General features: G+C 42.1%; 2 protein-coding genes across 2 annotated transcripts in view; both read left to right on the top strand.

The window, feature by feature from the left end:
• The window catches only part of LOC124065580, a 61,312-nt gene extending 45,457 nt beyond the window's left edge, over positions 1–15,855 (top strand). Inside the window, exons 3-6 of the mRNA XM_046401059.1 lie at positions 6,866–7,061; positions 12,039–12,142; positions 13,877–13,923; positions 14,199–15,855. Coding sequence (XP_046257015.1) covers positions 6,866–7,061; positions 12,039–12,142; positions 13,877–13,906 — 330 coding nt within the window. The 3' untranslated portion in view covers positions 13,907–13,923; positions 14,199–15,855. The remainder of the gene's footprint in view (positions 1–6,865; positions 7,062–12,038; positions 12,143–13,876; positions 13,924–14,198) is intronic.
• A 1,659-nt stretch (positions 15,856–17,514) lies between these two features.
• The window catches only part of LOC124065556 (Kv channel-interacting protein 2), an 81,342-nt gene continuing 76,109 nt past the window's right edge, over positions 17,515–22,747 (top strand). Inside the window, exon 1 of the mRNA XM_046401005.1 lies at positions 17,515–17,853. Coding sequence (XP_046256961.1) covers positions 17,781–17,853 — 73 coding nt within the window. The 5' untranslated portion in view covers positions 17,515–17,780. The remainder of the gene's footprint in view (positions 17,854–22,747) is intronic.

Genomic DNA, 22,747 nt, shown 5'->3' with positions numbered 1-22,747 from the left:
TCATTCCACTCTTCTTCATCCACAACCCCATTCTCTCCATGTGTAATAGTCTCCTCTCCTCTGTACAACGTGTAGCTTCCCTCTCCTGCAGCTCGTTTATCAAGAGGAGGGGGAAGCCTCAACTCTGCTGGCTTCCCAGGGGAGGGGGGATGGGGTGGGGGGTGAAAAGAGGAGGTAGAGGAGGACTGTTGATGGCTAAAGGATGGTGGACTTCCACTTAAGGGTGGCTGCGGTTTAGCAGAATAAGGAAAGCAGAGACTGATGTTTGTACTCAAAATCTTTAAAGTACTGTATAAAAGTATGGCATGCAAATGGACAAAAAAAAAAAAAAATTCACATAGTTTCTATTCTCTTACTGTCAGTGCCTGTGTAGCATCACAACACAATATCACAACGGTTTCCCCACAAAGCAATGTAATGTGACCAGTAGACTTTGTGCACGTGGGCACAAATTGCTGACAGGCTACTGTCAGCATGAGTTATTAATTGAAAATTCTTGTCCATGTACATGAATCCTAAACATCAAATAATTTTCTTATAAATATGACCAAAATTACAATCTTTGGTTGACCTTGACCAAAGTTCTGCCAGTCGTTAAAAATAACCTTAAAATGGGTTGAATGCTGTATTTACTGTGCATGATTGTGTATTGCAAGGTTGCCTGTTTTGGCTGCAAACAAATGAAATATGTTGCCAGTGAAAATTTGACTGATAATGTGCAGTGTTTACATGATTTCAAGAGCATACAAAATCATATTAATCATCATAGAACTGATGACATATTAACAACAGTTGAGGCATATAGGAAATATGATAGTGAAAATGCTAACGTGTATTTTATGATACTTCATTATAGCCGCGGCTTAGAGGTTGAAGAAGCAGCTTGTGATTGGAGGGTCGCTGGTTCGTTATATATGTCACATGTGTATTAGCTGTATTTGATATTTCTGTATTGTTTACACCTATTTGGGATGATTCCATTTTGTATTCTTATTTATTTATTTTTTGTGTGTTTTACTTTGCATGTATTTTTGCTTGGTGTTCATTTTTCCTGATGTGTATTGTGGTTGGTGTGTCAGTTTCTCTATCTTTTGTTCATAGATCACCCTTAATTAGCAATTGGATTGCTTTAACCTGTGCTCTCCCTGATGGTTTGACATGCATTTTGCAAAAAAACAGTCTTTGCAAGGCCTGAGGTAACAGACCAAAGGGACAGATGAACCTTATCCTCATTTGGCCTCAGGTACCAGATAAGCAGCACTGCAGTCAATTTAGTGCTATCAATTAAAAGTGGCTTTAATTATATACATCCAGCGGAAATGGAGCAACATTACCAATTACAGTTTTTAGAGTCATGCTTTGGGCCAATTTCCACTCTACTTATAGCTCTGTTTTGGTCTACACATACACCTGAGGAAAGAAAAAAAAATTGTAAAATATTAGACTTTGTTCTCCAAGCAATCATTCATTTTGTCCGTCTGCAGTTTGATGCTGATCAGGTAGCGCACAATGCCTCTATTATGAGTTTTTTTGCTGTGTGTCGCGTATATTAACAGTGAATTCAATGTTAAAATAACAGTGAAATCTGTGCTTCAAAAACCAAAACACAACTTTCTGCAGAAAACACTGTGGCAACATTTCACTGTCTATGTACTTGTGGAATTCTTGGAGTAAATGCTAAGAATACTGGTTGGAATAATTCAGTACTCTTCAGGACCTTGATATTAGACATTGGTGGGGGATGTATTCACTGTCCATATGCAACTCTCCATGCTTGCTGTACTGTGTTTTGGGTCTTGCCTTCTCTTTGTATGGTCTGAAACATTCTTCTGTCACCTTTCTGTATTCAGGATTTTTTTCGTCTTTACAAAATTGAACTCAGTGTCGAGGAGATCATCCTCAGTGCAAAATGAATAACTTTTAGTGCAAACTGATGCCAAACAGGTGTCAGAAATGAATGCAAGGGAAATATTTCACCTCCCTGCTCTGTGGAATTTACCTTTGCCTTACATGAAAAAATATCAGAAAGTCATCCGTGCCTCATTTGTGTTCTCTCCTTTTCTTTCTGTCATTCATTCACAGCTTCACGTTATGCCTCCAGAGGAGCTCCTTTCCCTTCCCCTCACCACCTTCTTGGTCTCTGTCTCATTATTCTCTTTCATTTGCTCATTCCTGTTCCCCTTTCCTCTCTGTCTGCTCTGCTGTCTCTCAGCGTCAGACACAGGGTCAGCACCAAAGGGAATGCTGTCCGACTTTAAATGAAGATAACTTAATTATAAGGTTTAGCCTTTCACGTATTTGCGGCTCTGCATTATCTGTATCATTCTTTAGTGTCCTCTTCTCTTGTGTCTTTTTGTTCAGTCTGTTTAGCCTTACTCTTAATACATTGTGGCGCAGGGAAACAGTCCCCTTTTAGAAATAAATGTTGGACATGAACTTTGATTCCTGTGGGAACTTGGAGTGTTTCTAGAGAATGAAGTTCTCCCCTGCTGGAAATCTACACACAAATAGTTTTCACTCTTAGCTTCAAGATTCAAGACTGTAGCAGTGTAGGAGAAATAGCTGGTGTGGTTATAGTCAGAGTCAGAGTCATGTTTATTTGAAAGCCACAGCTTTCCTGTGAACTGGCTTGTCTGCTCAACATAACCTAAAAATAACTTTGTTAGGGTTCAAATCCCCAGGGCTAGAACCCTATTGATTTTATGTTTTTTCCTGTCATTTACCTTAGTGACTGAAGCCAGGTGACTAATTATAAATTGCAGCAAAGTCTGGTCAAGGTCTGTCACAATAACTGCTTTCAGAGTCCATTTTATGCCACTGATATAATGATAATGCAAGTACACCTGGTTAAAGAGTTCATTTTTAATGTTTAAGAATATTCAAGCATTGTATTGTGAAAAATGTTAAAATATCTAATAAACAACAATAATAATAACGATAGTGCATTTTATATATATATTTCACTTTACTTTCCACAGGTTAAAAAGAAAGCTGAAACGATCACAGTCATGTCTTTTTATGATATAATGAGCCCATAATTTAATTATTGTGACAGGCCTACAGCAAAGCACTGCTGCCGCATCATCAGATCAACAATGATTAAATACTACTCCTTCCACTCATTGTTAATATTCAAAAAGATTTCTAAGTCATGGCCAGCATTCGGGATTTCAACTTCTCCCACAGCTTTTTGATCGTCTCTGTGGCTGCAGGCTTCTCTCTGCTGCCTTCAAATGTGGCCATTGGGAGCCCTATAAACACTTCAGACTGTCAGTGTTTGGATGCCACTACAAAAAGGTTTAAGGTGAAGGTCATGTTTTTCTCCACTTCAAGGACTTGGGCATCCATATCGCTTTGGGAAATTGGATTTTGTGTTTGGGAAGATAAAGATTTTATGATAAGATCAGTGCTACCTGAAGTCAGAGTCAAGATTATTAAGCCAGTTACAAAAACAGTAATAATACTGAACCCCTAGTTGCTCAAACCTCACCATTCCACACATTCCCATCCATCAGAGAATCAACAACACCACTGAAAGCATCTTGATATGAAAACACAGACTATACAGAGCTTTTTCATATGCTGTCCACTGCATGAAAACCCATTTTTATATTCCAACCTACTACTATTAAAACAAAACCTTTTAAAAGCTCTCCTGGACACGATAATCCAGAAGCATTTTACTCAAACAAAAACAAATTAAAAACCCGTTCTTCAGTGTAACACTTTTCCAGGTTAAGCTCTGTCTCTGGCTTAATCCTGCATCTGTGTGACAAGCTCATACTGTTAGATGCATATCTTTCAGCTCTGGTCATGGCACTGTTCCGTTGCTGCATGCTGTTTGAGTTTGACCTTCAGCTCCACTGCAAGCAGTGAAGTAGTTGTGCCCTGGCCTCAGACATGGGGAGGATTAATCTACACACCTTCATGACTGATTTCACACTAGATTATTTCATCCACTGCATGCCCTCCCTCTTTTCATCTCGCATCTCTCTGCTGCTGAGGTGGAGGAACCCTGAACACCCTGGGATTAGAAGGGCAGTCTTCATTATGTAATGCCTACGCCTGCATGTGTGTATGAGTGTGACTCTCTTACATGGGTCTTTGGACATTAAGTGTGTGTGTTAGTTAAGTACTGTACTGCATGTGTCTGTTTGTGTAAGTACGCAGGTGTGCCCTAGCAAATCTAATCCTCTGGGAAAAACTCTATGATGGTCTGATTTATTTGTGGAGTAGATTCATCTTCTGGATGGCACATCTGCTTCTCTGCCAAGGGCACTGCGCATACTCTGTATTTGTTGGCCGTCCACTATGCAAACCTAATGAGTATGCACGTTCAGTGGCCGTGTGCAAGGAGATAAAGTGCTGCCTAACTGTAATTGCGCGTATATCAACACAAGGCAGCTCAGCCTGGCTTGCCGCAAACCTTTCAATGTGGGTGAGATTGAACCTGACTCATCAGTGCTTACTAAATATAGAACCATCAAGCCATAATCCAGCAAATACTGTACATAAACTGGGGTTTTAAACCTTCAAGATCTTCTGAGTATTAACAAATCACTTGTGAGCGGAAAGTTGCTGTTTCCTCTTGCCTGATATTTCTGTTACACAAGAGCCACCTCTCTAATTTACAATCGATGATGATTTTATGTGTGTGTGTGTGTGGGAATGCCAGTGTGTATGTGTGACTTGGAGTGCTGTTGCTTGTTTGCGTGGGGGATCTCTTCTTGACACGTTTCTTGTGCTGTCAAAGCATATTGTGTGTGAGTGATTACCTGTCATTGCAAGCCTCGAGCTCTGCTTACTCCCCAATCACGCCACTGCTGCTGCTTTTCCATCTTTCTCCCACTCTTTGTCTTTCTTTCTAACCCCTGCCAGCCTTTTGTCTTTCCTCTCTCTCTCTCTCTCTCTCTCTCTTTGCTTCTCGTTTTCTGTATCAGGGTCTTGAGGTTGGCGGTTTCTTTGATCTGTTTATTTTATTTATTTATCCCAAAGGCGATCAACCATGAAACAACCAATGTTAGGTCTTCATGAAATTCCTGCCAGGCTGGGCTACAGCTTCCATTTGTAAGACATATAAGAACGAGGTCCAGAGGTTATGCTGATGATGACAGGTCCGCTGGCAGTCTGAAAAACAGCCTGATGCTTTTATGTTTGTTTGGGACATTGTGGGCATGCTGTGCACAGTGTGGGATAATCACACTTTGTCCCGTTGTTGTTTGAATTGTTAAGCTTTATTTTTTAGTGTATTATCTTCTTTATGGTTTATTGTTTTCTTTCCAGTCTTACTGGATGATGATATGTGGTATGTACTCTATAGACTGTGCACTGATTGTGAATCATGTTTCAAGACAGTTTTTAATAAAGTGGGATTCTTAATTAACCTCTTTTCATTTTCCTCTTTGGCAATATTTTTGGCTTGGATGTTGCTGCGCAATGTTGCTGTTGCATCTGCATTATGAGAACAAATGGCCTCAGCTTTGTTTTCCCAATCAGACACAAATATCTGCAGCTAATGGGAGGCAGTGCAGCAGCAATGGTATATCGATTGTGGGAAGTGCCCCGCGCCACAATACTGTTCCCGCAAATCCCAACCAAATGGCTGCTTTGACTAATAATAAGCCTGAATCTCAGTGCTCTGTGTGTGTCTGCCCGTAGTTTCTAAAGTACAGTATCATTAGTCTGAAATTAGTCAAAATGAGAACGTTCATTTACCCTTTGGCAAGAGCAAAACAGTCAGGGCGAAGTTGTGTGGATGCTTGTGTGTGTGTGTGTTTGTGAGTGGCTTTGAGGGTTGACCATGCCATCTGTGTCAGGTTTTGTGCCAGGTCACCCTCATACCAAGTGGTGACAGGGAGAGAGAGAGAGAGAGAGAGAGAGAGAGAGAGAGAGAGAGAGAGCTGTCTTTAACAATCGGCCATGTCCGATTTTGTGACTGACGCTCCCTCTAATGCTTTGCGACATCTTCATATTGTCTGCTGGGCACAAACTGTCTTTGTTAAAAAAGCTCAGACTGGTGATTTGCTTAATGCAGAGTTAAGACGGGGTTAAGGATCGTGCTGATGATGGGAGCACCCTTTCCTCATTAAGGATCCAGCCCAGGCCAACTGCCCAGCAGTTCTAGTTTCCTTATAGGCAAGAACATAGGCTTTTATCAGTGAACACATCGGACATGTAAGGGAAACCACTGGTGTAAATAATAAAGTAAATGTGGCTGCTTCACTGTCGGTGCTTCGGCAGTTTTTACTTACTTTGCCTGTAGGTGGCAACACAGTTTGCTTGTATTACTTCATTGTACAAAGGCGGCATGCAGAACGGTGTTGACAATGAACAGTCCTCCCTTGTAGGGTATCTGCAGCCTTTCAATGTAAATTAGTGAGTTTGTGATTTTTATTGAATTTACGCTCATTAGCCACAGTTGATTGACAGCCACTGTTATGATGCTATGCTTCTCTACTGTCACTGTTCCTTAGTTGCATCTAAAAATGCCTTGTAAATCACTATTATGTCTGTTAAATGTTCTGTTACCTGCTTTACAGATTAGACTCTGATTGACTCAGTTTTATTATTACACCAGCCACGCTGTCAAGAATGCAAATTATGTCACTGTTGAGAACATCGCCCAATTAATCTGTATAATAAAAGGAAAATCTACTCAAATGCTGGTCTTTCCTTTTGCAGATTCTATATGTTCACAGCTGGAAAACAGATAACCAGTGCTGTTCCTTTAGGGTTTATTTAGTGCACTTTCTTCCTGTCAAGAATCTTTTGATGCACTCCTTCATTTGGGTCTGTCTTTTTTGTTGTCACACTACAGTGAATAATATCCATCTTTTCTTCCTGTGTTTTGACTGACACTGCACAGCGAGGGCCACCATATACATCTGGACCAAAACCTCACTATCCTGCTCTTCAATCGGTGTGTCCATGTGGCACTAAGCTGGCGGTTAGGCGACAGAGGGGGGTGAGCTCCACTGAAGCATCCCTGTTTGATGATAACTCTGCCCTGTGGGAGGAAACAGCAGGACGGCTCGGCTCTGGCACTGCTCCCCTCTCAACAGGTACAGGAGAGTGTTGAGTCGAATGCTGATTACCTGCTGGGATTGTGTGTGAGGCTAGAGATGACGAGAGCAAATACCTGACACAAGTGAAATCCTTAAGGAACTCAAACAAAGGTCATATTACTAAAATATTGATCTTGGCTTATTTAATACATATTTAAGAATTCCTTTGATGTCAGCAGGCCTTAAAATATAATGGAACCTCCAAACTACTGACAGATTTGTGAGTGCCAGTGGGATGTTAAAAATGTCTCCTATAGTTTGCCAATTGTATTCCACACATCCCATGTGCATCCTTTATTGCTCGGTCATTATAAGTCAGAACATACACACACACACACACACACACACACATGCACACACTGCCAGCCGGCATCTAAGGACAGATGGAGGCCTTGGGGCAGAAGTTTGCTTGCATTCAAACAATAGATGGAGAATCTCTTCTCGTTCCCATTCCCATGTGTTTATCAGGGACACAACCTGCATGAATTGAAGTGATGACACTTAGCTAGTATGCTATTAGTTTATAATAGTATTGATCACACAGAGTAAATGCCAGTCTAAAGTGGGATAACACACAGAAGTGGAGGCTTTATGGATGGCAAAGCATATTGATTACAGTGCACACGAGAGTTCAGATCAATAGACCATGAAGAAGTTTGGAGCTCTGTGGTTTACGAAGAGTAATGGACAGATGCAACACACAACTATTATGTTAATAGTGTCTAGAGAAAAAGACAAACTAATAGCTTGAAGTCCTTGTGTTAGGACAGATATGGTTTTGTTTCCACCCTAAAATAAGTTGGCATGCTTTGGGAGTACCATGGCTGACCACGATATGTTCATCAAACCCAGGTTTGTGGGTTTGATGCCTTTGTGCCTCAGGGCAATGTGAACAGCCGCAGCACATCTTTGTCTATTACACTGAAATAATCAGAGCGCCTCCCTCAGATATCTTATCCATCACAGTAAATACTCTATGGTCAATTGCCCGGGTTAGGGTTAGGGTTAGGGTTAGGGTTAGAGTTTTCAGTGTAAGTGTGACATGACTGTGCTTGCCTTTGCATGTATGTATATTGTGCTACATTTGTACTGCATTCAGAGACTAGTGGTTAGTGGTGTGTTTCAGTGGCTGACATAAGAAGTAACTGTGGTTGGCATTATAACCATGTCTCAGGTGCAGCTTCACGCACGGTTACTTCTCCTGGTGGAGGTAAAGTTTACATAACCCTAAAGCTGTAGGTTGTGATTCAGTTGTGACAAATGAAACCCCCCATGCGTCCACTCACGGGCAATACAATTAAACCTGTCTCCAGGTTTTACTGACCTCCAGGTTGTTGTTGGAAAAAGAAATCAACCTTGTACTTCTAGCACATCTAGTTTGAGGTTGAAATGCTCGAAGTACCGTACAACCAAGGGGAGTCGAGAGGTAAGTAGCACATCTGTTTATTAGCCCAGCAATCAAAAATACAGCAGGTACTTATTTCTCTAACCTGCAGTACTTCAAAGAACCCACATGGTGCCATGTTTAAAAATATTATATTTCTGTTTCTCTCAACCATTAAATAGAAACTTGATTTCTGTCCAAACTCTTTGTCTGCAAATCTTGTCCCTGCCTGGAGGACTGTGGGTATGCGTGTTTGTGTCTTTGATGCTAAAGTCTCATCAGTGCTTATCTGCTAGCACATCTCAGCTTGAACCAAGGACACTTCTGGCTGTGTGTGTGTGTGTGTGTTCTCCATTAACTCAACTTTCATTCAAAGCCTCCTTCACTTCTCTTACCTGATTTGTGTGTTGTTTTGGTTCAAGTTTCAGCTGCATCTCTGTACTATAAATCACAGAAACATCAACACTCATTACTTCAAGTATTAAGTAAATACTTAAAGTATTCAGAATTATTCTGCAGCGGCTCGACCCCACTGAGGAGGAAAGCTGCTGCCAAGATTAGCTGTGAGAGCTGTTCGTGACGACGATGTGTGGTGAATAAAGCAGAGGCTAATCCTCCCTCCATAGCTGTTGGCTAGATGGCCATTTATGGGTGGTTTGGCTGTTGTGTTCTCTTTCCATCTCCTCTGTTAATCCGCAGGCAGCTGAAGTGGTTGATGAGACGCTTCAGCACTTCTCAGTGTATACACAAACAAACCGCCACATTCACTGGCACCCGAGCTCAGCCTGAGCATAATGCATTGAAATGCTTTCGTATTTTGTGTTTGTGTGTGACTGTGTTTGTATATCGGAGTACTATATGTACATATGTGTGTATGTGTATATACTTTGTGTGTACAAAGAAGTAATATTCACCACTATGAGTCACAGGGTGGAAATTAAAGCCTGGGATGATCCCTTCTTCAATGAGCAAACACTTCATTTTGACAGATCATTAACTAGACATTATCTTTCATTAGGCGCCTCTGCATTACTTATTCATCACCCTTAGGACCCACATACACATTCACAAGCGCCAAAATAACCACAGATAACCCTCTCCACACACACACATACACACACACACACACACAAAGTTGAACCATGAACTGATCTGATTCAATGCATCTGAAACAATGCACTCGGAGCATTACCTGTATCACCGGATTTGACACAAATATTTTTGGACCTTTGATAAAAGTCCTCATACATATCGTCGTGGTCACTTAACTAATATATTATACACCCAAATCTAATTTCTCCCATTCATCTCATTCATGCCCTGCTGGTATCATAGCACTTTGATCACTCAACCACTTTACAGATGGTCAGAGTAATTAGACTGACAATGAGTTTTACGAGAGAAGAGCCGACAGAGTTGTAAAAAGCATCCTGGTAAAAAGAGGGACGCACCTAAGAGCACCATAAGAGGGGAAATCATCTCATCGTGTAGTGGTAATTCAGATGCCTGCTGCTCCCGATTCTCACAGTAGAAACAAGTGCAGAGGGACTAAGCTAAAGCCTCCCTCTCCTCCACACTGGTATCAGCGATGCAACTTTTGTTGCAGCATGAAAACAACCCTCTGGCGACATTAATGGGACAACACATTTCAGGGTAGAGGCTGGGGCAGTTTCCGACCCGCCAGACTCAATCCATCTGTCTGCTCGGCACATCGGGACTTTTTCTGTTTACTCTCTCCATCATATTCTGCGTCTACCCACCAGTCTCTGCTCTCCATTCATCTCCCTAGCAGCCAACCCCCCCCCCCCAAACGTTCCTCTGCCCGTGCCCATAAACATCCTTTGCGCCTGCCTCAGCCAAGCACACTCCAGCGATCTATCAGAGGGTGATTTTATGGGCTTTTCCCCCTGCTGATGGCTATTTAGCTGGCCTCACCCAAGCCAGGACGATTTGTTATTGTAAGTGTTTGTCCAACACATTTAGGCTGTTTGCTCTGATGGCGCACTGATGAAAAACGAGGACGCTTTATGGAAAGTTATGACAGTTTATTGTGCTGACAGATCAATGACAGAGAAAACAGGAAGTGATAATGAGATTGTTGTGAAAGAATATTGAATAGATAACAGATCGAGATGAGGGATGTGACGGGATGTTGAGATAAATGTGATTTACCAGCGTGTCTCTGGATTCACTCTCTAATCAATGAGATCTTAAAAAATGTCACCAGACGTTAATTCCACCTCTTCCTCTTTTTTTTTTTTTTACTTTAACTGGAGCTCAGTTGCTGTCACTGCTTCAGTAGTCAAGCTCAGGTTGCATGGCCCTGATGGAGGAGCACATACACACACCACTCGAAGAACATGGGAGGCTGTGTTACCTTTCATTGTCAATGAAAAATCACTTTGAAAATTAGCTGTTATACCCCCCTGGGAAACACTGGCTGGTGCTTATGGAGTAAGGTTTATATGTGTCCGGTGGTGTATGTCAGCTTTGAATTTCAACAGCGTTCTCACCTGGGACGACTGAAATAAGAACAATACAATCAGGTATACAATGAGCAAATCAATTTTATCGGTTTGTGGTTTGTAGTGTAACAGCCTCTCGGTCCAATGAACACCACTTTTCATTACTCAGGAGCGGCGCGGGAGGTGCATTCACACGTGTAGACATGTGTTTCACACAGTGTGGCTCTTGAATAAGGGTAGTAGAATGAGGAAAAACAGATAGAAATACATGGAGCACCCTAAGCCCTAGGCCTGCAGAGCAAAAAATTAATTCAAAATAAATTATATAAAATAAATAATGTTTGTTTTTTGTTTTTTTAAATCAGCATTATAAGGAACCTTTTGTTTTTTAAATGAAGATATCAAGTTGCAAAATGTTCATACTGAATGCATTTGCACAGCACTGAGTGACAATGTGTTTAATTTGTTTTTTCACAGTATTTGCTCAAGGCAACTCATGCATTGTTAATGTTTTTCTCATTATACACACCTTAAAGCACTTGGTCAAGAATAGGGAGAGAAAGATTATTCCTCATGGTTAAATATTCAAAAAAAAATCAACAGACAGCACACATTGTGTGACAAATTCCAGTCCTTCCTTAACCTTAACCAAAGTGCTTTAAAGCCTAAACATGACCACACTATAGCATGAAAAGCATGATTTACAATGTCAAAGTTGTAAAAATGTCACACTTCTGGGATTGTAAAAACTGCCGCCAGTGAACTAATCCAGGCAGTCATTGGGTGTTCTCCAAAACATACTGTATATGGTAAGCAAATCTAACAGTTTAAAAGAAACGTTTTAGTAGGCAGGTTTGCAACATGTGATGAAGATACAGCAAATTTATGTTATTGTGAAAGCCTGCCAACACATAAAAAAATGCTTTTAAACAGACATACCACAAAACTGACTTTGAGTTTTTCATTGTAAGACTGTCTGAATGAAGAATGTGGCACATAGCAGATGGATGATTTGTGTCAACACCAACTGTCTGTTGATTAACCACCATAGAGGGCACCTCTGGATAATAAGCTTCAATTTGAATGTGTGAGGGTGTGTGAGTCTGTTTGTCTACCTTTCCACAGAAGTGAGTCCACTGTCTGGGAGGAGAGGACACGTCTGGGACAGACTCCGCAAGGACACACGGCAGGAGCAAAAACCGTGGCAAAAATTGGGGCGAAGCAACAGAGTAAGAGGAAAGGAAAATAAAGAGTGAGGCGAGTGAGTCAGTAGGAGAGAAATCATGCACTTTACACTCATGAGTAATTCATATAGGTTTCTATTCTGCCCTTTTTTGTTGCTCTCCAGGCCAGTAAACATAAAGAGATGCAACATTATTCTGCTGCTCTCTATGGTGTACCAGATTTAAAACACAAGCTGTGTGCATTATAGTGAGGCAGAACGAGAAAAGACCCACACTGTCGTAAATTCACTACCCAGATGACTGCATATGTGTGTGTGCCACTCTCTCAGTGGATGTCATCCCTCAGGCAAAAGGTGACGTCGGTAGCAGCAGCCGAGCTGACATCTGTCAAAAGCTATCACAGGATTTAAATGCTCGCTGAGACAGCAAACGTACCTGGGGGGGGGTCAGGGGGTTACGCTATCCTTCTTTTCCTGAGACAGCACCATGAAGCTAAATAAAAACAATTACATTAAAAGTTTGATCACACGTGGGAGGGGGAATCTCTCTGAAGGTCACACTCCTTTTCTGTCCTGTAGATGGGATCATCACATATCTCTGGTTTAGAGGAAGGGATGGGGGCTGCAGAAAGGTGGATATACAGACAGAATAGAAGATGGGGATGTGGGGGAGAGCAAGAGCAGGCAATCGGTTTGGATTAAGGTTACAGCAGGTTTGATGAAAATAAAATGAACTGATAGTATGTTGAGATGGGAATAAACAGATAAAAGGGAGGGAGGACAGCAAGATGGAGAGAAACCGTGATTCTTTTTAAGACCAGATGATAGTATGTGGTTTGGAGCCAGGCAGCAGCTGTTGTTATTAAAACTGTACATAAGAAAGTGATGTTTATGGATCTGAAGGACAAACTGTACAGAAAACTCCCTGCAGATATACAGTATTTTGGTGCAGTTTTGAGGTTTTTATGATCAAATGATGGCTTGTGTCTTTTCATCACTTTCCTTCCAGCCAATACTTACAAAATATAGTTTAATCAAATGAGAGTTTGGTATGGAAAAATATGTGAAATTTTATGTTTCCAGCAGGAAATGGTCTTGGTGTGTCCAGCTGAGATCAAATATGTTGCGATTACATCTACGAACCAGGCGATGGGATGGTATTGGTATACAGGATTTTGTTTGAAAATGCTCTTTGATTTTTATCAGATTGTTATTAAGTTCCTGAAGAATGAATTGCAATTCAGTTTGACTCTAAGACAAAAAATATAACTGGCTTTTCAACTGTGACTCAATGCAATGTATAACAATTATTTATCCTTCTTACAATTGTGAATATAAACTGCAGTCTTTTAGTGGTATGGTTTTATTTCATATAATCCCAAGAATAGACAAGTAGGTAAAGACTACATGTGTTAACAGACAAAATTAAGCGTTAAAAAACAAAATTAAAAGATTCCCTCTGTCATACACACCAGTGTTTAGGACAATGCAGATCTACTGAAGAACAAACAGTCATGTTTATTTTTGACAAGGGCATGGATCATTTGGTGTGAGTGTTGTCCATATTTATTGTGTGTGTGAATGTGTGTGTGTGTGTGTGTGTGTGAGTCTCACTGGACACCATCAATCAGTCACTCAGCCAGTATTGGCTGTGTGACTGGGGCCAAGCTGACAGCTCAGTGCTGGAGGTCACAGGCTCTGGTGAAAAATGAAACGAGATGTCATTTAGACGTTTGAAGTGCTTTTTAATACTGCTTAACAAGGAGGGTTTTCTTTCTAGTTTGGGAAACTTGAGGCTTCCATCGGGTGACAGGTTTAAGTGACATGGTAAGTTAATCCTTCTTATTCCATATTTTCTGCTGAGGAGCACAATTGTTTTGGCAGAGAATCGTTACCCTTCCCGACCATGATCCCACAAAAGCTACAAGAAATGAGAAATGTGCTTGGGGAAAATGTAAAGATTTTTCTCTCTTTTTTTGGCATACTGATTTGATTTTGGTTGGTTCACTTGGCTCATATTGGCATCATTATTATTTGTGCATGCACAAACACACACACTTGGGTTTGGGAATCCCAGAGTTTTGTGCTATTAATATTCACAGCGCAGTCTGGCTCATGAGAGAGTTGCCAAGGACAGGGGACTAACCTTGGGGTTGCAGTGAGAGCCAGACGGTGCATCTCAATAGTTTGATGGTAAGTCTTCCTCCCTGTACTTTTCCTCTCCATTCTTCTCCTCTCCCACTTTCCCAACCCTGAGTTTTTTTATCAATCGCTCGCAGACACCAACAATATAACTTGTACGTCCGAGTGTCTGTTTAAGCTATGGAGTGGGTGTGAGTAATCCAGTTTCAAGGTGCTGGAGGTTCATGGGTAGATTGGGATTAAACGGCTAATTTGGGCTTCATTTGAATTTCCTAACTTGCAATGCTGCACTCGCATGCACAGTGACAAGTAGTTTTTGCTTTAAGTTGCATGGGTGGACGTATTCCAGAAAGAGAGAGCCCCGAATAGGATCACAGGCTAACACTGTCAAACCAACAAGAATACAAGCTGTGTGTGTTTGTGTGTGTGCATGTGTGTGTGTAGCCCTTAATATTTTCTGCTGTTGAATGGATGCAGACAACACACAGCTAACAACACAACAGCAGATCTCCGCACCCAGCTGGCATCATACCTTGTATCTGCGTTTCTGTTCTGGAATACAGTAAAGTTGTCTCTGGGTCGCTGCTCAGTGATGAAGCGTGTCTACATCTTGGTTTGTCTTGAAGTCCTGACCCCATCACTAGCCCTGCAGTCACAGAGAGCCTCTTAAACAATGACTCTCTTTATTGTGACTTGCTAAATCCCGTCTAACTCGCCATGAATCGATCTCCCCATTTTCCCTATCCTTCATTCTTGCACCCTCCTCCTCGCCTTCATTTAGAATCCACCGCTCCTTGTCTCCTTTCATTTACCACACACAGAAATCCAATCACTATCCAATCGTCCGTATCTGTGAAATATTTTGTTGGTATTAGATGACAGAAAAAGCAGGCCTTGTGGTTATTATGGGCCTCCCTCTGTTCATTGGCAGTCTGCAGGGTTCAAATGAGTCTTTGCAGGAGAACATCCCTCACCCTCGTGACCTTAACTCACATCTTTTCTCAGGTTTTCTGGTGACTTTCAGTCATATTTTACTCTGAAAATGTAAATGAATCCAGATAAATCAACCATGTAAGCATTTATATGGTAATGAGGCTAGTAGCCAGGGCACTGTATCAGGCAGTAGTCATCCACCTGCTGCTCTGTAAGCTTTGTCCAATAAGCAAAGCCAAGACAGGCAGCACTGAGGCTTCTTGTTGTGTGATGGGTAAAAAGAGGCAAAAATCAAAGATCTGACCAAACAGACTTGGCCTAATGTACCTAGGGAAAAGTCATTTGTGCTCCCCAGTGTGCCATTAACACTTGCAGTTGCGTGTTTGCAGTTCTCACTAGGGACAACTAAAGTGACTCTCCAATATTGTCCCCCGTTGAGAACAGCTGCCGTGGTTAGCTTCAATTCATGTGGGCTACACAGGATGAAAAAGCAGAGAAAATATTAATGTGTCTGCTGCAAGTGACAAATTAACTGAATTAACTGAATATACCTGCTTCAAACCACAGCATTTGGTCATATTTTGACAAAATCTTTGTTTGGAACACATTAAACATAATGGACAAAGGAGAAGGAGGACAAAACAGTGCAGGAGTTATGTGAGAGCTTCTGAAGTCATTCTGATTTTGATCCTCCCTGAAAACATGCATTTGGTCTTCTGTACACTTGAAATGAAGAAGCCCATAAGATGTGTCCTCCAGCTCCAGTCTGGAAATTGTGTTTAAGTAGTCTCAACACAATTAATTATACACTCAGGGATAACCGTACACATTTTTGGACAGTCTGGACATCATTGGTGTAACACTCTTGTTGTTCACATGAAAAGTTACATTAGCTGTTTAGTTGAAAGACAGATTCAAACCCTGCCTTGCATTTGCACAGCTGCATGCCGGGCCAATTGCAGGGGGAAGTGGATGTGCTCGTCACATGAACAGTTTTGTAAAGTCACCTTGGGGATCTGACTCTGTTGCACGATCTCACAAGCACTTAATTGGAAGCATACTGAGGCCCTTAGTCTGTTGTAACCAACATGACTTACACAACTGACCTCTGTTCTCTGTGAAAGGAAAAACTACCAACATTAAAAAGCAGTCTTTCAAAACAAATTTCACTCTGAGATGATTACAACATGCAGAAACCACACCTCCATGCACACTGTCTGCCTGAACAGTCATACTGTACTGTACATGCATATGATAACTGACATTTCGAGGGCTACATGACATGTGCATTTGCATGTACACATGGCAGCTATATTGTGAAGAATGCATGCTTGAATGGTAATTTCAGTGACAGCAATTACACTTAAGGCGGCAGCATCTGAAGACAAGGTCTGCTGGCCAACCTTTCAGTGGCACGTGTCTGATTCAGATGCCAGCTGATTCCTGAGAGGTCGGGATGGATGTCTGAAGAGAGAGGTGAGCGAGGTGGGAACCAAGCACCCAGCACACTGCATCCTTTCACCAGCAGCAGGGCAGGGGCCATGAACATCTAAATAAAAGAATAACTTCACCACACAGTAACACACTGGCAAATATTACAACTTTTTATGGCCAACATAAATGAATGAACTGATGGATAGGGGGATGGAGAGCTTTATCGATACAAACTGTGATATAATGCGGGAAAATATGGCATCAAAGACAGATTGTGACCAAATGTCATACTGTAGTAAGTGAGCAGGAGTGAGGCAAAGACACTGAGATGGGAGAGAGGGAGAAAAACGGATAGACACAAGGCCTCCCAGAGCCAGGGAGTATTTATAGATCAGATATAGTCAGAACCTCTGCCTGGCAGCAGCAGTGTGCTCCTTGTTGATGTCTCTGTACACATCCGACACGGCTCTGACTCAGTGGAGAACATTAGGAGAGGATGTGGCGCTGATATTAATGGCAGAGAGGCAGTTCTGACGACCAGCGCACTGAGTGAGATTCTGCATGAATGGATCTGGATGCAGCGCTGGTCACACTTTACAATACGCTACAGAAAAATTCTGAGTAGTCAACAGGGAACAAGTGAGGACAGACTACTGCTACTGTCTTAATCAATGACAAAAGTGAAAGTTGGTACCATATTACTTAATGGCACTGGGGGAAAATGTTGGGGAACTCCACTGTCATTGGTCACGATCTACAACAAGTATGCGAATGAAAGCAGTTTATCAAGTTGTCAAATTTATCATTTTGACTCTTTCTGTGTTTTCTCCCCTCTGTGTGTCTTCGTGTGTGTGTGAGTGTGTGTGTGTGTGTGTTCTTGAAAGTGTGTGCGTGCGCGCGTGGCAGCCCATGTGAGAGAGTGCCGACCAGAAGCGCGCTTGGTTCACTCAGCTCCTGGATGCCGAGAGCGCACACAGAAACAGACACGGGAAATAACAACTTACATGGCTCTCTGTTTTCATTTATGGCAGTTCAGCTATGATTTGGTAACGGCAGAGTACTTGTAGCCATCCTCCGCGAGGGCGAACATCAAAACCACTATTATTTTCACAAAATACAGCCACCAGCATATCAGCTGTTTGCCACACTTCCACATTCCGGCGCACGCGGGGAAAATGAAGGCGAAAGACCGTGACCAAAGCTTGTCGGACTCCAGAGAGCTGGACGGATCCTATGACCAGCTTACAGGTGAGTGAGCCGGCGTCTGAAACACCGGTGGATGTTGTATGATAGCCTGCAGAGAACAAAACGAAAGATTCAATATGCACAGCTGATAATGTGAAAGGAGGTCCGCCGAACTTGAGTTTGCTTTGAAAGCTGTCTGCCATTCCTCTTATCTCCCAAGGAGAAATAACTACACATTTTTTATGTTCATCACAGATATTTGGTAACAGTTACTTGGAGTGCGTCAACGCAAGTTTATGTGCAAGTTCAAATCATCTTTGTCGTACTTTAATCGTCAGCTTCCATGGTAACAGTTTTTCTGTTTTATTCCTTCAGTTACTGTGTTACCCCACTGAAGTGGCGGAGCATTTCCAGTTCTTTTTCCTTGGGGATAAAAGAGAGAGGGGGCGACGAGCCGAAAGCAAATTTGATTGGGAAAAGCCCACATATTGAATCTTTTAATACCGGTGTTGCATGCCAGTGTGTTGCATAATGTCGTGCGTAATGCTGGCGAGTGATGGTGTGTGTTCAACAATTAAGACGACTGTGTGATTTTTGCTGGTTTGCACAGCTATGGGAGACCACCTTACCTCACTGTCGCGGTCTTGACTGTTGTGAAAAGCGCTGCGGGGCATATAACGCGTCTCCGGCCGATCTGATACCCAAAATTGTGGCGCTCGACCAGATTCCTCCGCTTTGGCTCGTTTATCACTTTAAACAGAAATCTTTCATATAGCCATGAGATTTAGCTGCCGAAGTATGGCTCTGTAGTTCTAAAAAAGGCGCTGATATTGTCTGGCGAAATACTGTTCATATGATCGACACTTGGTGCCATGTGTGTTTTCCAGTGTTTGCGTAATTTTGTTTGTGAATGTCTGCTCTGGGTTGAATATAAAAACTTGGGCCGATCTTGTGCTGTCTTCCTCTCCGTGTGAGAATGCTGATGACTTCCACTTTATCAGTGCAGACAGATGACACTTGACACAGATCAGCTTTATAGCAACAAAATGAACCAGTTCATTGAGTGGTGGCGAGCATGACTGCACATACCTGGATGTGCTCCTTTGTGAGCTGAGGTGTTTTCCTGGCACTACTGAGTCACACTGAGGCTCTCGGCTTATGTGAGCACCGTTTGCCTCTTAAATGCCAGCTGCCTAAATTAAATGCTTGCTTTTACGGCTGAGGACATCTCGGGCCTGCAGAGGGCAACTGTGCCTGTCCATACAGTTGTGTGCCTCCAGCTCCATAATCTCATTTGCGCTGTAGTCCACGCATTAGCAGCTACTTGCTTTGTCACAAATTCAATACATCTGGAATTTAAAAAAATAAAATAAAATTGCAAGACATCTCAGTGAAACTACATGCTGGTTTTTGGTGTGCGTGCAATACTCATGCAGTATGTGGGTATTGCTGGCTGGGTTTATCTGTGAATATCAAAGCTTGTGTGTGGGGGTATGTGTGTGTGTGGGTGAATTAAGAAGCAGCACTTTCTCTACAGAATCTGTTCTGCTGAATCTCAAAAGTATCCACCAGGCTTTACCACTCAACGTAGGTATTGTAAGTCATGTCAAGCAGCCCATGCAGCGTGCTGACTGTCACGCCATAGGATAAACACTGAGCTTCATAGAGCTTCTCAGAGACAAAATGTCTTTTCTCCCGGTAGCTCTCTTCTCACAGTGTCTTTGTTTGCAACTTTGGCTTTGGCCCTGTAATTAGTTACAGATTCCTAAGCATTACACACCTGATAATGAAAAGTGTGGATGATAATGACCGCGAAGGAGATGAAGCCTTCAGGAATCTGAACTTTTTAACATTTTAAAGAATCAGTGTTTTTCCTATTCTTTCTTCCATTCCCTCCGCTCTGTTCAGTCCAGCTTGTTGAAATGGTCCCCTGTGTCTGACTCTGACAATAAGTCGTAGTGCTTTTTTGAACAGTTGAGCAAGAGGGCGAAAAAAAAAGAGATAGAGGGAGAGAGGACCAAGACACTCAGTGTGGCGGAACAATTTACTCCTGGCATAGTTTTTAATGGCTTTTTCAAAGTTGTGAATCGCATGGTTAATTCATCTTAGTAAGACGCTGTCAACTATAAAACACACTTAGCTTCGATAGTTTGCATGGCTATTAAAGCTGCCTCTTGCCAATAAGAGTCAGTGTAATGAAGATGTGATGTGGATAAAGCTGTTGAGAAATAATTCAGGTCTTCTGCATAAGGCATTTTTCATACTGTAGACCGCAGAGTGACCTGGTGTTTGTGTGTGTGTGTGACAGAACAGGTGACAAGTGATTTTTCACTTAATCCCAACTAAAATGAAAACATATACAGTGCGATCCGAGGGCATGATTTGTGAGAATTCTTTTTTGTGTGTAGGAAGGACAGCTACAGGTGAGTCACTCTTGTTTCTTCCAAGCAACTTGTGTGAGATGAGATGAGACAGAGAGAGAGACAGACTGTGTGTGTGTGTGTGTGTGTGTGTGTTTGTGCAGAGCTGACCTGCAATGCTTAAAGGTGTGGGTGGTCTCCAATCACCATCTGAGTGAAATGTAACCCTCTAGAAATAACTCCCTCTCAGCCTGCTACATTGTACTGAAGTGCGCCCCACTGTGTGTGTGCATGTGTCAGAGTGTGTGGCAGCCTGGCATTCCCCGTTGTGTTTAAGAGCACCGGCTGAGAGATGAGAGGTAATTATAGAGGCATGGTGCGGTAATCTCCTCTTCCACCTCACAAGCCACACTCAGGAGGAATCATATCACCTACACACACACACACACACACACACACACACACACATTGACTTTTATCCACATATGCATATGCAGCTATTATCTCAATGTTGCATCATTTTCCCTGCTCCAAGTCCAAAATGTTATCTAAAGGCCAAGTCAGTAGTGGTTGCACAGCCAATCTTCGCTTTGTTCTGTCTGATACTAATAGTGTGCATATATCGTATGATTGCTTTTCAGTGTTTTGTTTCTCATGCCACTCCAACCTGATGTTTCACTTTTTTTTCATGCTCAGATTAACTTTCATATCCAGACTTGCAAAACCCTTTTATTTTGTCACTCCTAATCAGTGGCCAATAGTTCACCCAAATACATAGCAATAGCTTAGTGCAGATGGATAATCACTACCACTTTTGTGAGAAATCTGTTTTTTTGTGTTTAGAGGAGCAAATGATTACTCCATCAACAGCAACAATTTTGATAATTGATTCATCATACGAGTAATTTCTTAAGTAAAACTGCCAAAAAATCTAGTGCTTCCAGCAGTGGCAGACTCAGGCTGTCTGAGAGGAAATGGCAGAAAAACTGCGTGTTTATTCTGAGGTATACGCAGATCTTGCTCTCATTGTTTTGGGTAGGACCATGTTTATGTTAAATGTATGCAGCTCATAAATCTGTACTAAGGATCCAAGAAAACAGGGAATCATTTGTAAATCTGTGCACATGGTGAAGGCACTACAGAAAACAACACTATGTACAAACACTTGTGTATTTAGAGGATGTAAATGACAATATGTGGAGGACAAGTCAGCCAATGATGTCTGTCTCTTAGATTAACTGAATATCTGTTCTCAGCAATACACTCAGGCACACACACAGTCATAGACAAACATTCAGGCTATTATTGCCATTGTAGTGATTTAATCTAGGGTAGGTGAGGCTTCACAGAAGCACATTCATTAGGTTGCTTGAGGTGAAGTCTTTTTTTATTTGGTATAACTTAACCAATATGCAGAACTTCCGCCTTTTCTGACTTGTCTCACGCAGCAGTTCAGCTCTGCGCTGGGCAGAGGTGAGGAGAGATGTTTTGCCTTTGATAGATGTGAACACTTTGTTTCTCGCACACACGTAACTCTTAATGAGCAATGTTAAGAATATGTCAGAGCCATGCGTGCCTTGCAGTCAGGATAGCCGTCTCTTCTGGCCACGAAAGGAAGCCCAAGGGAGAGAGTTGAGGTGCTGAGGTGAAAAGTATTGGCTGGTCTACGATCCACATAACACACAACACCACCTACTGACTGATCTAGAGCTCCCATGATGAATATAATAATTTATTACTACTATACCAAACCGATTCCAGGACTAAGATTGCCTTCATAATTGAACCTGTCAGAGGGAGTTTAGCCAAGAGTCACCTTCATGGCATGACAGTTTTTGTTGTAGCTAGAACTGTAATGGCCACTGGCACTAATTAAAAGCCTTCATTTAAAGTGTCATCTGATGTGCCAGGACACGTGTGACACACGTTGGCTCATCAGGGATCCTCTCTGGGTTCCGGGACTTGGATTCCTCCTGGAATCCTGCCAGATTCGCTGATGTGAAATGACTGGAGGCCTACATGCAGGAATGCTTGGAGTGCTTCATTTAGGCTTATCTGTCACATTGGTTACATCATTGAGGGAAGGAAAGAAGGATGGAATAATGAAAGACAAGATGGAAAGCAAAGGGGCAAAGGAAGGACGGAGGCAAAGTGCAAGAAGAGGAATTAGACTGCAGACTGTATTGCATTCGCCAGGCAAATCCCAGTGATGCTCTTTGGTAGTCTGTAGGTGTTGTTCGCCCAGTTATAAAAGCTCCTCCTGCCAATCACATCCTGCTAATGCACAGCTCCTATCCATCAGTGTAGGTCTGTAATGATATGGCAGCTGCCCACCTGAGGCCAGAGTTCATTTTGACATTTAAATGTGTGCCTCTTACGGTAAAGTGGATTGGATGTTTGCGGTAGAAATGAAGAAGCTCAAGTAATTGCCCATCCATTCTTCCCTGTCCTCTCCCTAACAGCCCCACTACATTTCTAAATAATCTTACTGACAGTCCCCACTTAAGATGCACTCTCAATCTCTCTTTTTTTCTAACTCTATCACACTCCTCCTCCTCACTCTGTCTCCACTCTCACAAATCAGATTATATAATAAT

Source organism: Scatophagus argus, chromosome 10 (genome assembly GCF_020382885.2).
Source record: "Scatophagus argus isolate fScaArg1 chromosome 10, fScaArg1.pri, whole genome shotgun sequence".
In the NCBI taxonomy this organism is placed as follows: Eukaryota; Metazoa; Chordata; class Actinopteri; family Scatophagidae; genus Scatophagus; species Scatophagus argus.
This window is presented reverse-complemented; position numbering and strand designations above follow the sequence as displayed.